Source organism: Sus scrofa, chromosome 1 (assembly GCF_054392235.1).
Source record: "Sus scrofa isolate SSC_HxYL_T2T_F1_AM1 chromosome 1, Sscrofa_HxYL_maternal_Yorkshire_Landrace_v2.0, whole genome shotgun sequence".
Lineage (NCBI taxonomy): Eukaryota > Metazoa > Chordata > Mammalia > Artiodactyla > Suidae > Sus > Sus scrofa.
In genome coordinates this window covers 190,904,502-190,921,340 of record NC_139383.1, presented here as the reverse complement: position 1 = coordinate 190,921,340, position 16,839 = coordinate 190,904,502, and the positions used below count along the sequence as shown (strand labels likewise).

Genomic DNA, 16,839 nt, shown 5'->3' with positions numbered 1-16,839 from the left:
GAAGCAGATTTTTTTGTAACTCCACTGGATAAAATCTGTTAGATGTTCCAGAAAATGCTTTAATATGGAGGTGGGTTAGAGAAGGAAAAGACCAGTAGACACGTGTGTGGTCAAGTACAAGCAACTTCATTTCCAAATGATAACGTGCCACGGTTTGTCAAATATAAAACTGACTCAAGGGACACTAGTGAATGAGCGAGTTTGAAAAATAAGGTTCTAAGCCAGATCATCTCCATTTATCATGAAATATAAGAATTTTTGTTTGTATTAAAAATAAACTTTCCACTATACTCTTTGGCAATTCTCTGATTTATTTTAAATGCTGGTTCAAAATTTTTCTTGTCATCATTAAGGAGTAAAGGTCATTAAACTCTCTCAGCCAAAGATTTTGAAAGGAGCTCACATATTTTTTTTTCATTTTAAAATAGTTATTTTGATTAAAACTTTCTAAAAGCTCAGAGTTTCCATTGTGGCACAGTGGAAACCAATCCAACTAGGAACCATGAGGCTACGGGTTCGATCCCTGGCCTCACTCAGTGGGTTAAGAATCCAGCATTGCTATGAGATGTGGTGTAGGTTGCAGACACGGCTCAGATCCCGTGTTGCTGTGGCTGTGGTGTAGGCTGGCAGCTATAGTTCCAATTCGACCCCTAGCCTGGAAACTTCCATATGCCGCGAGCGTGGCCCTAAAAAGCAAAACAAACAAACAAACAAACAAAAAACCTCTAAAAGCTAATATTGTCAAAGGAAATTGCCAGTACACTGTTACTCAGAGGGCAGTGGGTCTACTTCTGATAATTTACGAGGAGAAAATAAAGGCGTAAATTCAGCCAAACACAATACTTTACCTGTTTTTCCCTGTGCAGATTCCATTACCACCAGTTTCGCCTCCGATTCTCATATAGTTTGTTCAAAGACTGTCTGGTGGGTAAAGGGCATTACTACAAGATTTCAGAACTTTTTACAAAACCCTAAAAATCTCTTTTTTATTTTTTATTTTGTCTTTTTAGGGCCTCACCCATGGCACATGGAGGTTCCCAGACTAGGTGTCTAATCAGACCTGTAGCTACACCAAAGCCACAACACCACCAGATCCAAGCCACACCTGTGGCCTACACCACAGCTCGGGCAATGCCAGATCTTTAACCCACTGAGCGAGGCCAGGGATTGAACCCGTAGCCTCATGGTTCCTAGTTGGATTCGTTTCTGCTGCACAATGACGGGAACTCCAAAAAATCTCTTTATTATTATTATTATTATTTATTTTGTCTCTTTTTAAAAAGTGATATATTCAAGTTCCTGTTGTGGCTCAGATGGTTAAGCACCCAACATAGTGTCTGGGAGGATTGGGTTTGACCCCTGGCCTTGCTCAGTGGGTTAAGAATCCATTATTGCTGCAAGCAGCAGCATAGGTCCTGGGTGCAGCTCGGATCTGCTATTGTCCTGGCTGTGGCATAGATTCCACTGCTAGCCAGGGAACTGCTGTATGCTGCAGGTGAGGCCATAAAAAGAAAAGGAAAAATATATTGTTTGTTGTAAAAATGTTTCAAACAACTCAGAAACATATAGAATAAATAAAATTAAGGAGTTCCTATTGTGTGGCTCAGTGGTAAGAAACCTAACTAGTATCCATGAAGATGGGGTTTCAATCCCTGGCCTCACTCAGTGGATCGGGGATCTGGTGTTGCCGTGAGCTATGATGTAGGTCACAGACTCAGTTCTGATCTGGCATTGCTGTGGCTGTTGTGTAGGCCGGCAGCTGCAGCTCCCATTTGACCCCTAGCCTGGGAACTTCCATATGCCCTGGGTGCGGCCCTAAAAAACAAAAATAAAAAATTAAGTTTGAGAAATTGTTTTCTATGCATATATATATATTTAAAGAGGTTGTACTCCACACTCTTGATTTTTTAGGTGTATTTGTGGCCTTTCTCCCTATTTTTAAAACAGTATAGAATTCCACTGTGTGAAGATCCCATGATTTCTTCATTCAGCTTCCCAGGGATAAATATTTACATTGTTTCTAGTTTTTCTTGAACAATAACAAGGCTGCAGGAAACAGTCACTTGAGTAAATATTTCTATAGAATGATTTCTGAAGAAGCCCTCCTGTCCTCATTGTCATTGTAGTCTTGTGTAGAAATGAAGCTTTGATGGATGCTGACTGTCTGGCTTCTTGTAAAGTGACCAGTACTAGAGGAGCCATGGTGGAAAGGACCACTGCTGGGTTGAGAACAGAGGGAAGGATCCATGTGCTTTCTGTGTCATCTCTCCAGCTCTTATTTCTGGAGAAATGTTTAAAATTCAGTTTGATTTCTTCACTTTCTTGCCGCAGTTGTTTATGTTTCTCTCTGTTCAACTTTCTTATGAGGACATTAGGGTGACAGCCCATCCTTCCCAAAACTTCGAAGGGACAGAAGATTGCTTTCAGAAAGTTATTTTGTGGAACCCACACAGTATGCATCAGGGCAGAGATAGGCAAAGCAACCTTAACAAGGACCAGACAGCTGCTGGGCTGGTTGGCTGGTTAGATTTGACTGTTTGCATGTGTTTTAAAAGGACAAGATCCTCTTCATTTGGAGTTGGGTGCAATTAAGCTATCTCAGCCTGAAGGCAATAATAACCAGTCAAATTGTGTACTTTTACTCATTCCAACTCTTTGCTCACCAAACACCATTCTGATTATAACTTGACTTTCTCTGGAATTGCCTACAAGGAGAGCATAATATGGCAGCCAGAATTTGAACATGGATGAGTGAACTAGCCTTCTGGCTTTATATATCAGGCTAGTAAATTTGATTAATGTTCACCCGCCCCTTTGAAATGGATACTGTCTTCGTGTGCTGACAAAATTAAGTGTCTGTATCTGAAAGCCTGAAGACCATTGTGAAAGGAGCTGGGCTGCTGGTCGCTCTTCCAAAAAGGCACTTCATTCTTAGTGTTGCTGAAATGAGATGACTGTCTCTTCTCCCCCAGTTCTCCTCTTCACTTAATATTCTTTCATGCGTGTTGCTATATACAGTGCAATACAATACAATATCTTATAACTATGAGATATTACATCAGTTATATTACCCTCTCACCATTCCTCTATTGTTGAATGTTGAGGCCGTTTCCAGTGTTTTGTCTGGCAAATGATTCTGCTATCAAAGTCTTCCTACAGAGATTTTTCTTCCTTCGCACTTTTTATTTAGAAGTTCTCAAAATGAGGAGTTCTTGTTATGGTGCAGCGGAAGCGAATCTGAATAGTAACCATGAGGTTGCGGGTTCGATCCCCACCCTCACTCAGTGGGTTAAGGATCCCACATCGTTGTGAGCTGTGGCGTATCTCACAGACGCATCTTGGATCCTGCGTTGCTGTGGCTGTGGCGTAGATCTGAGGCTATAGCTCTGATTCGACCCCTGGCCTAGGAACCTCCATATGCCTTGGGTGCAGCCCTAAAAAGCAAAAAATAAAAAGTAAAAAGAAGTTCTCAAAATTGGTTATTGACTCATAAGGTTTGCCAGACTGAACCAATTCACCTTATCACTAATGATATGGATGTATGTATTTTTTCTATATGGTCATGCTACTTTGGTTTCTTCTATTTAAATATCTTATGAATGAATTTCATCAAACATAAAAGGAGGAAATAGTAGCAACCCTACACAAACTCTTTCAGAAAATTATAGCAAGAAGAAACATTTCCCAAATCATTTTATGAGGTCACTCTAGCCTGATACCAAAACTAAATGAGGACATTTCAAGGAAAGAAAATGACAGATGAATATCCTGCATGAACTTAGGTGCAAAAATCCTTAGCAAATTAAATCTAGTAATATGTAATAAAAAGTGGTATATTGTTCTTTCTTGATTTGTTAACTTTTAGACATTATCTACAGACTTCGTATTTATTTTTTTAATTATTTTTTTGGCCACACCCACAGCATGTAGACGTTCCTGGGCCAGGGACTGAACCCACACCACAGAAGTAACCCAAGCCACTGCAGTGATACTGCCGGATCATTAACCCACTGTGCCGTAAGAGAACTCCCAGACTTCCTATTACAATGATGAGAATTGAACTCTCTTATACCATTATTTTCTCTGCTTCCCCTTTCTTCTCCCTTCAAATAGTTAGATTAAAATTTTGTTAATTCAGCATTCACTATTCCTATTGTTATGTGTATTAAAATATTACGTATAGCTAATCATTTTACCATACTAGGGTTTCTATCTGTACTTTTTCTGCATATTAATATTTGCCTTGCTATTTATTTATTTATTTATCTTTTTTTAGGGCCACACCATGGCATATGGAAATTCCCAGGCTAGGGGTTGAATTGGAGCTGCAGCTGCTGACCTACACCACAGCTCATAGTAACGCCCCGGATCCTTAACCCACTGAGTGAGGCCAGGGATTAGAACCATGTCCTCATGGATACTAGTTGGGTTTATTACTGCTGAGCCATGACAGGAACTCCCTGCTTTGCTTTTATTTTATTTTATTTTTTTACTATAGTTGATTTACAATGTTCTGCCATTTTCTGCTATACAGTAAAATGACCAAATTATACATAGATACATTCTTTTTCTCACATCATCCTCCATCCTGTTCCATCACAAGTGATTGGATATCTGTGCTATACAGCAGGATCCCATTGTTTATCTACTCCAAATGCAATAGTTTGCATCTATTAACCCCAAACTCCCAATCTTTCCCACTCCCTCCCCCTTCCTCCTGGCAAATACAAGTCTGTCCTCCATGTCCATGATCTGTTTCTATTTTGTAGATAAATCATTTGTGCCATATTTTAGACTCCACATATATGTGATATCATATGGTGTCTGTCTTTCTCTTTCTGACTTATTTCACTTAGTATGAGAATCTCTAGTTATATCATGTTGCTGCAAATAGCATTATTTTGTCCTTTTTTATGGCTGAGTAGTATTCCATTGTATATGTATCACATCTTCTTAATCCATTCATCTGTGAATGGACATTTAGGTTGTTTCCATGTCTTGGCTATTGTGAATAGTGCTGTTATGAACATACAGGTGCATGTGTCTTTTTCAATGAAAGTTTTGTCCAGATATATACCTGGAGTGAGACTGCTGGATCATATGGTAGTTTTGTATTCAGTTTTCTGAAGTGTTTCCATACTGTTTTCTATAGTCCAATAAACATTCCCACCAACAGTGAAGGAGGGTTCCCTTTTCTCCACATCCTCGTTAGCATTTGTTATTCGTTGACTTGTTGTTAATGGCCATTCTAACTCCTGTGAGTTGGTACCTCATTGATTTGCATTTCTCTAATAATTACTGATGTTGAGGATTTTTTCATGTGCCTGCTGGCTATCTGTATGTCTTCTTTGAAGAAAGGTCTAATTTAGGTCTTCTGCCATTTTTTGATTGGGTTGTTTGTTTTTTTGTTGTTGAGTTGTATGTATTGTTTGTATATCTTGGAGATTAAACCTTCATTGGTTGAGTCATTTGCAAAAATTTTCTCTCATTCTGTGGGTTGTCTTTTCACTTTTTTAATGGTTCCCTTTGATTTATTTGTGTCTTTATTGTCCTTATTCTAGGAGGTGGGTCAAATAAGATGTTGCTGTGATTTATGTCAAAGAGTGCTGAACCTATGTTTTCCTCTAGGAGTTTTATAAGTATCTGATTTTACATTTAGACCTTTAATCCAATTTGAGTTTATTTTTTATATGGTGTTAGAGAATGTTCTAATTTCATTCTTTTACATGTGGTTGTCCAGTTTTCCCAGCACCATTTATTGAAGAGACTGTCTTTCCTCCACTGTATATTCTTCCCTCCTTTGTCATAGACTAGTTGACCATAGGTGCTTGGGTTTATTTCTGGGCTTTCTATCCTGTTCCATTGATCTTTATTTCTGTTTTTTGTGCCAGTACCTTACTGTTTTAATGACTGTAGTTTTGTAGTAGAGTCTGAAGTCAGGGACCTGATTCTTCCAGTTCTGTTTTTTTCTTTTCAATATTGCTTTGGTTATTTGAGGTCTTTTGTGTTCCCTTATAAATTTTAAAATATTTTGTTCTAGTTATGTAAAGAGTGTCATTGATAATTTGGTAGGGATTGCATTGACTCTAAATTGCCTTAAGTAGTATTGTCGTTTTGATTATATTGATTTTTCCAATCCAAGAACATGGTATATTTTTCCATCTATTTATGTCTTCTTTGATTTCTTTCACCAGTGTCTTATAGTTTTCAGATGCCTTGCTTTTTAAATTTGCTTAGTATTCTCTAACCCTATTGCAAACTTTTCCCACTCATTTTAATCATCTCTTAGTATATTTTTACACAGGATAATCACATCAGGTAATTCATTAGTTCTTTTTTTCCCTCTTGGTGATGTTCTGCCTTTAGACCCGCATTCTCCATCTGTCTGGCTTGTTCTCCAAGCCTGCTGACCAGCTGTTCTCCTAGGACTTCCCTTTGCTGTCATCCTTGGAATCCCCTCTTGGAATTTCTGTATAGTTGGACTCACCACTTCCTGAATATCCTGCTTTCCTCTTTCTGGGTTTGCTTACTTATTGTGGCCAGGTATCTCTATTTCCTATTGGTTAAAAAGATGGTACAGTCACACAGAAATCTAGACCATAGACTTTTTGTGTGTGGGTGTGTTTTTAGGGTTGCACTCAGAGCATATGGAGGTTCCCAGGCTAGAGATCAAATCAGAGCTGTAGCCGCCAGCCTACACCACAGCCACAGCAATGTGGAATCTGTGCCGCCAACCTATACCACAACTCGCAGCAACACTGGATCCTTAACCCACTGAGAGAGGCCAGGGATCAAACCTTCGTCCTCATGGATGCTAGTCAGTTTCATTTCTGCTGAGTCACAGTGGGAACTCCTAGACCACAGACATTTCTAATGTCGCCTTCAGTCCTCCTTGGAGCCAAACACTTGGGCACCTTTTATGTTCTTGGGGTCTAAGTCCCAAAGCAGATAGGAAGAATGCCTTGAGGTCACACTGGTGAAGGACCCAGGAGTGCACTTCTCCTCCACCTCTTCCCACTAGTGAGGGATGGATTCCATTCCACCCTTCCTGGAAGGAGGGCCACAGCCAGTGGGCTCCAGAGGAACAGCTGGCTGTAGCTTTCATCTGCCATCAGCATGTCTTATCTTGTACTCTTTTATCTTCCCAAAGATACTGTAAGCTGCCTGAGGGTGAGATTGTGTCTTTTTTTTTTTTTTCTTTTATCTTCAGTGTAGCTCTAATCAGGTTTTAGGAGGGAGTGAGAACAAATGGGTGTGTTCAATCCACTGTCTTAACTGGGAACTCCTTTGAAACACCTTTCTCAGCTGGCTTCAGTGACTGTTCTCCTGCATGTCATCTTAGTTCACTTAGTGTTCATCACCAGGCTCTTGATGGGTACCCTTCTTCTTTCTGAACTCTGCTATAGAACAGGGCCTCCGGGCTTGAACATCTCTTCTTTTTTCTGTATTCACTCCTTAAGTGGCTTCATCTAGTCCTAGGGCTTTAAATACCATCCACATACTTATGCTTCCCAAATTTGTGCTTCTAGCCAGACCTTCCTTCTGTATTCAAAAGCCCCTTCTTAGAGTCTTCCTTGTATGACTAAGAAGCATCTTACCCTATCCACCCTCTTCCCTCCCTGGAACCAGCCCCTCCCACAGCGTTCTCTGCAGGGAAGGGCCCCACCATGGACCAGCAACTCAAGCTAACCAGCATCTCAACCTTCCTTGATTCCTCTCTGTGTCTCACATCCACTCTCTCAGAAAATCCTAAAGACTCTATGTAGTCCAAATCAGTCCACCTCTCATCACTTAACTGCTAGGTCAGATGTTGTTCTCAGCAGAGTGGCTTTCTGGAGCCCCCTGTGTAATAAGCTAGCACCCTTTCCACACAGCACCCTCTGTATATGTATATGTGTATCCACTTCCAATCCGACACTACAGGGTAGGTTCTGCTTTCCTTCTTTTCCATGTCTGTAACTCCCTTCTCCAGCAGTGAAAAACCTAGCTCCTATCATTGTAAAAGAGATCTTAGAGTCTGAGGCCCTGGCACCCAGAATAATCAAGAGATGAATGAGCAGCCCACCCAAGACAACACTAGGTGGCTCGTGCAGAGTTTTTACATTTGAGAATTGTGTAATAACAGTTGCTCAGCCTCAGAGGAGCATTTGTGATATGCTATTATAATTGATTTTTAAATGTTCCTTTTGCATAATTTCTTTTGGGAAATGTTCTTCAATAACGACAGTTGTCTGGTACTGAATAAGCTAATATTAATACTTAATTCATTAAATAAATCAATATATATTCTGTTTTTTCTGGATGAAAAGTAGAGGTTGAGGGAAAGCACTTCCCTGAGTCCCCCTGAGAGTTGTATTCTTCAAGGCCTTCTTTCTAGACAGGTGACATTTTTCTGGCATCTGTCCCTTTGTGCCACTTAGAATAAGGAGGAGAGTTTGGAGAAAAGCTACTCCAGTCCAGGAATGTCGCAGCTCTTCTTCGTGGAAGTGGCCTCTTCACTTCCTCCACATTGTCCCACTGTTCCAGCATCCTCTTATCTGCATGAAAGGATTTCCTGAACATCTGGCCTGTGACAGCAGGGGCCTCATAGCCCCTCCCAAAGGCTGGAAGTGACTTTTTTGGGTCACCTTGACACAAGTACTCAAGGGTTTCCTCCCTGGTATACTTATTAGTTCTAGCTGAGGACACAGCTTCATTGTTTAATGTTTGGTGCATTAAAAACAGCAAGTGCACCTGCTGGGTGGGGGGGGGGGTCTCTGAAAATAAACATACTCTCTCTGTAATCCATTGCTTAATATTTTATTTTTATTTTTTAATTTATTTTTTGTCTTTTTGCCATTTCTTGGGCCGCTCTCACGGCACATGGAGGTTTCCAGGCTAGGGGTCTAATGGAGCTGTAGCTGCTGGCCTATGCCAGAGCCACAGCAACGCGGAATCCGGGCCACCTCTGCGACCTACACCACAGCTCACGGCAATGCCAGATCCTTAACCCACTGAGCAAGGGCAGGGATCGAACCTGCAACCTCATGGTTCCTAGTCGGATTCGTCAACCACTGCGCCACGACGGGAACTCCTTTTTTTTTTTTTTATTGCTTAATATTTTTAAAAAATGCTCTTGGAGGAGGTACTGTTTTCTGATTCACACAAAGAACCTGCCTGGGCTACTAGTTGCCCTGGGTATGTAGGCTTACAGTCAGGGAGGAGGCTGGGACCAGTGGCATAAGGTTTAGATGCTGTGATAGAGGACAGGGGAGGAGGAGGTGAGCAGGATGTAAACAGCTACCAGAGAGGAGCGGTGTGAGGCATAACCAAACTGCCTACGTGCGTGTTTAATCATTATGAACTTCTGTTGCATGGTGTGCAGTGTGAACCCCTTCCTTACCTTCAGTAAAATCCCCTAGTACTGTTAAAAAAAAAAAAAAAAAAAAAGTTCTGCCTAGGGAATCTGAAGGAACCATGTACCCACCTATGGAAGATGAATGCTGCTTCAAGGCCACCAGTTGTGGTAAGTTGAAAAAAGAAACAGCATCTTTTATGCTTGATATTCAATAACTTGCCATCAACAGAAAGCTCCTTGTAGAAATGGAGCTCAGGTTACCAGGCAGGTTCCCAGTGGTGTCACAGATGTTCCAGGTAGGTGTTCATAAGTACTTGTTGAAATCCCTGTGGGTCTTCATGGTCCCTCCCTGAAGAAGTAGATCTACCTGTTGGTACCTTGTGTCCCTGGAATTCAGCAGTGTTCTGATCACACGTTCTTTACACTTTGGACTCCTGGGATGCCTGACCCATGAGTGAGAAGGCTGTACACTTCACCTAGGATTTTTCACTATTTAGGCTTGTCTTGGTTTACGTCTTTCTATTATTGAGCTGAATTCCATGGCAACACTAAAGAATGTGTCTTTGTTGCTTCTTCTTCTTTTTTTATTAGGGTACCAGAACATCTCGTGAAGAGCATAACTTGGCAGACATTGCAAGCTATAAATTTTTGCCATAAACACAATGTAAGTCTCATGATCTCCCTCTGAGAAATCAAAAGGCTGCCCTTCAGCTGAGGTGGAGCCTTTGCACAAAGTTTTTATCATGCTTTTGTGGACAGAAAATCACTCAAATCTTAAGTCTGGTTGGGATAAGTGGAGGCCAAAAATGCCAACCTAGTGTTTCCTTCCTGTTTAGGTTTTAAAGATGTATTTTTATGATTTTAAGACAGTAGTTATATTTGCACTGATAAGAGATTGTTCAGATTTAAGGCAGAATCCCATTCACTCAGAGCCTGTGTTCATCTGATACCGTCCAGATACTATGGAACTGGGGAGGGGACCCTGGGTGATGCACACCTGTTGAGTTGCAGTAGGTGGAGTCCCAAGTGTCACACACACATGCGCATGTCTGCATTGGTGAGATAGGTGATCCACATCTGCCACAAAGCCACCAGTGGGAGCCTCTTTGATACCAGGCCTGGTGGGAGGCATGGTAGCCCCTTGCCCAGGTGGTGCGGCTTCATAGATACTGGGAAGCCTCCAGCTCTCCCCGGTACAACAGTGCCCACTCCCTGCACACAGAAGCCAGACTCCAGTATCAGAGCTTCGTTTTGGGCACAAGGGCAATTTGACTGCAGTATGTCATCCTAACAACTGCCAGGGGCAGTTTACAGGTGGTGCTGAATCCCCTTCCTTATGCTGTCCTAAGTGATTTTTTTTTCCCTAAAGCTGCTTTCCCAGAAGAAGAAAACCTGAGAGTAGCCAGGACTCCGCTCCTACTGAGCTGCCACCTAACTGAAAGCTACCATCCTCATCCAAGTGCACACATGCCAGGGAGCATGGACACCTTATACGTGTTGCTCTTGTCTGCAAGTAAGGGTTAGCAGCTTTCCTGAGAGCGAAGTTTTAGGATGAGGGAGCAAGAGAGCCATAGAAAGGCCCTGGTAGAGAAAAGCAGACTCTAAGAACAAATATATATAACTGCACACTGCAGTTCCCTGGAGAGCCCCGAAGCTGTTTGGCCACATGTGCATGTGGGGAGGGTTTAGAAACTTGTCAAGAATTCCCAGAACAGAATAGGAGCACATTCTTGCTCACAAGTACTTCTGGCCATCTGTCATGATATTCAGGGGTGTATCCATTTATAGTAATATAGGAAGCCAGTGGTTTTTTTAAAAAAAAGTGGAGCTCTCAGGGCCATTACTTGCTGAGAACTAGATAGATAGTAATAAAATAATTCTGAAATCGTCTCCCCACATTTTTCCAGAATAAAAAATACTCTTGGGGAAACACTAACACTGAACTGTCACCCGGAAGGTCCTTTGGAGTGAAAACTAGGCCAGGCACAAGAGGGACCTCTGTACTCTGTCCAGATTCTAGAAAGTCAAGAATAACCCCAGGGTTTCAGCCAAAAGCCAAAGAGGGTCTCTCAGATTGCAAAAAGATCCAGCATTCTTCTCCAGAGAGGAAGACGGTTGGAAGGGAAGATTAACCTGAACAGTATTTTGATCCAACGGTTGTTTTTATGTAATTGTTAATTAGGTTGTTGATTTGTTCCTTGCCAAAAAAACCTTGTAATTTAATAAGAAAATCATGTGGAAGTTCTTAAGCATTCTTGTAACACCATCCTGTTGAAGAATGTCAGCTGGGGTTTGGAAACCACAGGTGATTTGTGTCTAAACTATGGCAGGCTGGAGGCGGCAGTAAGCCAGCTTGATGTATGTGGGATGGAGCTGACATCTAGCAACTCCCCAGAGGGTGAGCACTGCCTACCCTTGTTTATCTTGTGAGGACGAATGTCGGAGCTGGAAGGGAGGTCTCTTGGCAAGCTCCTGCTTCCCTCCCCCTTCTTTTCCCCAGCTTATCTCTGCAGGCCCAGGGCTTGTCCTGTTTACCAGGAGGAATGTGTTCTGTTCTCAGTTAAACAACTGGATCATGAATTCTGCTTATGCACCGACTTGCAGCTTTTGCAACCATGATGCAGGCCTCACCAAGAGCCTTTTAGTATTTTCCCTGTTACCTACAGTAGCCAGATTAAATATTAGACAGACTTATATTAAAAAAATTGTTTGTTGTTTATCTGGCTACCCTACTTTCATTTTTCCTTTCACATTGGTTGGTCCTTTGGGGCCCTAAGGAATTTGGGCTGATTCATACTGTGATGGGTTTGATGCTTATTTTAGGCTGCTGTTTTGTAGACTGTTTTCCAAAAGGCCACTGAGATTCAGATGATTTCTCAAATATCTGATTAAATATTCATGTTTTATTTATCTCATGTATTATAGTTGTTCCTTTATAATCTGCTTTGGTTTGATGTTTATGACTAGTGCATACACAGAGACGTGAAGCCAGAAAACATCCTCATCACAAAACATTCAGTGATTAAGCTTTGTGACTTTGGATTTGCTCGGCTTTTGAGTGAGTATTGAAGTATTCTTTAGGCAAATGTCAGAGGCAGAAAGATTCCTTATGTGATAAAGGACTTAAATGCTATAGAAAACTAGTTCTTATATACTTGGGGCATAAGCTTACTATAAATTATAATTCTGCATGACTTCCTGTTGTGGCTCAGCATTGACAAATGGGACTATTATCCATGAGAATGCAGGTTCGACCCCTGGCTTCACTCAGTGGGTTAAGGATTCGACATTGCTATGAGCTGTGGTGTAGGTCACAGATGCAGCTTGGATTCCACAGTTGCTGTGGCTGTGGTGTAGGTCAGCAGCTGTAGCTCCGATTCAACCCCAGCCTGGGAACTTCCATATGCTGCAGGTGGGGGCCGAAAAAAGCCAAAAAATATATGTATATGATTCTGCAGTTATTGAAAATACGTAGACATATAGTGGTTTAAAAATGTATATTGTATGTAAATTTTACCACTGTAAAGTGCTTATTAAAAAGTGCATTTCCCTCCTGTTTTTTACCTTTTTTTTGCTAAAACAGTACTTTTTAGAAGTATTTTTTTTTTTTTTTGGCTGCTCCCCCGACTTGCAGAAGTTCCCAGGCCAGGGATCAAAACTACGCCACAGCTGTAGCCCAAGCCACAGCAGTGACAATGCCTGATTTTTGAACTGCTGTGCCACCAAGGGAGTCCAGAAGTTCTATTTTAGAAGAATAGTTTTCAACTTTGGCTACAGATTAGAATCATCTGGGAAACTATAAAAACTATACTGGTACCCCTCCAGGAGTTCTGGTTTAATTGGACTGGGGTGGAGCTCTAACATCAGTGATTTTTTTTTTTTTTTTTTTTCCTTTTGAGGGCCACACCTGCAGCATATGGAGGTTCCCAGGCTACGGGTCTAATCGGAGCTACAGCTGCTGGCCTATGCCACAGCCGTAGTAACACCAGATCCGAGCTGTGTCTGTGACCTACACCACAGCTCACGGCAACGCTGGATCCTTAACCCACTGAGCAAGGCCAGGGATCAAACCCGCAACCTCATGGTTCCTAGTTGGATTTGTTTCTGCTGCGCCACAACAGGAACTCCTAGTATCAGTGATTTTTAAAAATACTGTATTCTAAGGGATTTTAATGCGTACCCAGTATTGTAAACCACTGTTTTTTTAAAAATTTATTTTATTGAAACATAGTTGATTTACAATGTTGTGTTAATTTCTGCTGTACTGCAGTGATTCATATACATACACACACACATATACTTTTTTTCGTATTCTTTTCCACTGTGGTTTATCACAGAATAGTAAATATAGTTCCCTATGCTATGCAGTAGGACCGTGTTGTTTATCCATTCTATATATACCAGTCTGCCTCTTCTAATCCCAAACTCCCAGTTCTTTTTTTTTTTTTTTTTTTTTTTGTCTTTTTGCCATTTCTTGGGCCACTCCGGTGGCATATGGAGGTTCCCAGGCTAGGGGTCTAATCGGAGCTGTAGCTGCCAGCCTAAGCCAGAGCCACAGCAACGCGGGATCTGAGCCACCTCTGCAACCTACACTACAGCTCACGGCAATGCCAGATTGTTAACCCACTGAGCAAGGGCAGGGATCGAACCCGAAACCTCATGGTTCCTGGTTGGATTCGTTAACCACTGCACCATGATGGGAACTCCACCAAACTCCCAATTCTTCACTCCCCTACCCTCCCTTCCCCTTTGGCAATCACACATCTGTGAACCACTGCTTTGGAAAAGCCACACATGGGGCACAAGCTTGATTTCTCAGGTCTTCCCTTCTCATTTTTTTGAAAAAATATAATTATGGTTTGTTAAAATGTTTATGTTAACCAGCAGTGTGTTTATTATTGTTAGTTTTAAACAAATTAATAAATACCAAGAAGGCTACCAAATCCTGGAATAACTCAGCACTGAATTTGCTTTTCCTCCATAAAGCCCTCTTCCCCTTCTTAAGAGACTTGGAGGTCAAGGAACATAGAGACTTCTGATTAATGGTTAAAGGCAAACACTAAAAACTTATTTGTACAAGGATGTTAACTTTTCAAGAAGCTTTAACGTGAATTAATTTTTATTTTTTTAGTAACGTATAGTTGATTTACAGTGTTGTGCCAAGTTTCTGCTGTACAGCAAAGTGACATAGTCATACATATATAAGCATTCCCTTTCTTATATTATCTTCCATCATGGTCTATCCCAAGAGACTGGATATAGTTCCCTGTGCTGTGCAGCAGGACCTCATTGCTTATTCATCCTAAATGTCCCCTCTGGGTTTGATTCACACTTACACTGCTCTCTCTGTCTTCCATGTCCCATCACTGGCCAGCTGGACCAAGTGACTACTACACCGACTATGTGGCTACCAGGTGGTACCGCTCCCCGGAGCTGTTGGTGGGGGACACCCAGTATGGCCCCCCAGTAGATGTTTGGGCAATTGGCTGTGTCTTTGCTGAGCTGCTATCGGGGATGCCTCTGTGGCCTGGAAAATCAGATGTGGATCAGCTCTATCTGATTAGGAAAACCTTGGGTAAGTGATGTTTTTGTCCTGCCTTTTGGTAACCTGGATAGTTTTACCTGCATCAGTGCAGAGTGGAGCAAAGGTCCTAGTCTCATCTAATGCCCCTCATAGCCGCAAAAGAGGGAAACTTTTAAAGTCTCATTGAAATGGCTCAAAGTCTCACGAAAGGTATCCATGATTGATGTCAAAAAAAGAATCTACAATTTTGACTATATTCTAGTTGTCCAAAAAGATGCAAGATTCTCTCTTCATCATGGTTTGGATCAAGTTAAACTTTGAAGAATGACTATTAAAACAATAAAAACATACATTTCTATAAGGGGCTAGCAGTTTAAGAGTCCTGCTATGTTTTGTTTATTATGATGTGGTAATTCGGTCTCTGGGTATCCTTGACTCCAGCCTGCCAGGCTCATTTGGACCATTTAGAAGCTTTCGAGAAGATGTTCAACCTTCTGAGTATCAGGAAGAAAGCCTGGTTCTCCCAGTGTCACCCTTCTTGTTTTACTTTCCCACCCTGAAGTCCACTCCATTATTTCTGTTCTTGTGGGGTGAAAGGAGGAGGGGGGAAGAAAGGGACAGATGAAAGATCTATGATCAGTGATTGTCCCCTTCAGAAATCAGGCAGTCAAGCTTGATTCCCAATTTAAAGCACACTTTTTGTTCTCAAAATTCTTATAGCATCTATTGTCACCATGTTTTGTCTTGTAGTTGAACCTTGTATCTTTCCAAAGGTAGTGTTAGCTGCCTAAGGGTGAAATCCTGTCTTTCTTTCTTTCTTTCCTTTTTTTCTTTTTATGGCCTCAGCAACCATCAGCATGCTGTGGGATCTCAGTTCCCAGACCAGGGATTGAACCCAGGCTGCAGAGGTGACAGCATCAAGTCCTAACCACTAGACCACCAGGGAACTCTCTAAGATGCTGTCTTTTATTTCTATTTATCCTCCACCAGTGTCTGCACATAGTAGGCAATAAATATTTGTTGGTAACTTTTGTTGAGTGACATGTAAGTCACCTTGGAGCTCTTCCAGGGCCCTCAGGCTGCCTTCACAATGCTTTCCTGGTGATTTTAGGGCACCCTGTCCATGTCCCACCCCCAGCTCTCTGATGGAAGAAGGTTCTTAAGGTACAGGCCATGTGCTTGTGAGGAAGCTCACTGAGACTTAAGACAAAGTATTCGCATATTTTGGCTGCTTGTCAAAAATGGGCTAGGACAGCAGCTTTTCGATTTGAGTGAGACGTAACATTCCAAAACAAACTGGTAAAATTAGACAGCTTGATACCCTGAGGTCAGAACTCCAGCTCAGTCCAACAGCAGCATTTCCAGGGCCCGGCTGGCAGGTTTTTATTGTTCACTCTCCTGTGGGAAGTAGGCCTGGGCAGGCCCCAGGGTGCCCTTTTGAATATCTCTGTGTAATCTTGGTACAAAATTCCTCTTCAAATGCAGTGTCCTTGGAATTTTACACAAGGGTGATTTTAGCTGATTTGGCTGAAATGTGGGCAGGATGAGCCTTATATAATCCCCCAGAATATAGAAATTCTCATTTTGTCTCCTTGCTTCACATCATCAGTGCTTCTAAATAGTCTATAAAATAGGATTTCCAAGTGACCTCTGTTTGGTGAAACAAGTAAAGGTGGTTCCAGTTGGAAACATGTTTCTTCTAGCTAGAAGATCTTCCATGCCTGCCTCCCTCCCTCCCTCCATACTTCTTCCTTCTCCTTCTCTCCCTCCCTTCCTTCCTCACATATTTATTGAGTGCTTGCTCTGTGTCAGGCATGGTTCTCAGTGCTAGGCCAAGACGCTTTTATCTTGATCCGTCAGTATTCAGTTAATACAGTTTTGATTTGTGGTTATTGCACTTTTGCTATTTTTTTTTTTTGAAGAAGGACATTATTTTTATGTGTGTGTGTGCTTCTGCGTGGTTTGCTTTGGACTCCTC

General features: G+C 41.7%; 1 protein-coding gene across 12 annotated transcripts in view; it reads left to right on the top strand.

Annotated features, from left to right (window-relative positions):
* The window catches only part of CDKL1 (cyclin dependent kinase like 1), a 65,757-nt gene that overhangs the window by 38,128 nt on the left and 10,790 nt on the right, over positions 1–16,839 (top strand). For 10 of the 12 annotated variants that reach the window (XR_014818446.1, XR_014818452.1, XM_021101475.2 and 7 more), the window contains exons 4-6: positions 9,929–10,001; positions 12,305–12,395; positions 14,712–14,912. Coding sequence is in view for 10 of the 12 variants with exons in the window: in XM_021101475.2 (XP_020957134.1) it covers positions 9,929–10,001; positions 12,305–12,395; positions 14,712–14,912 (365 nt within the window). In the remaining 2 variants the exon portion in view is untranslated. Of the gene's footprint in view, positions 1–9,928; positions 10,002–12,304; positions 12,629–12,736; positions 12,982–13,357; positions 14,913–16,839 lie in introns of those variants that run through there. The other 2 variants (XM_084980998.1, XM_084980999.1) reach the window with 2 other exon arrangements.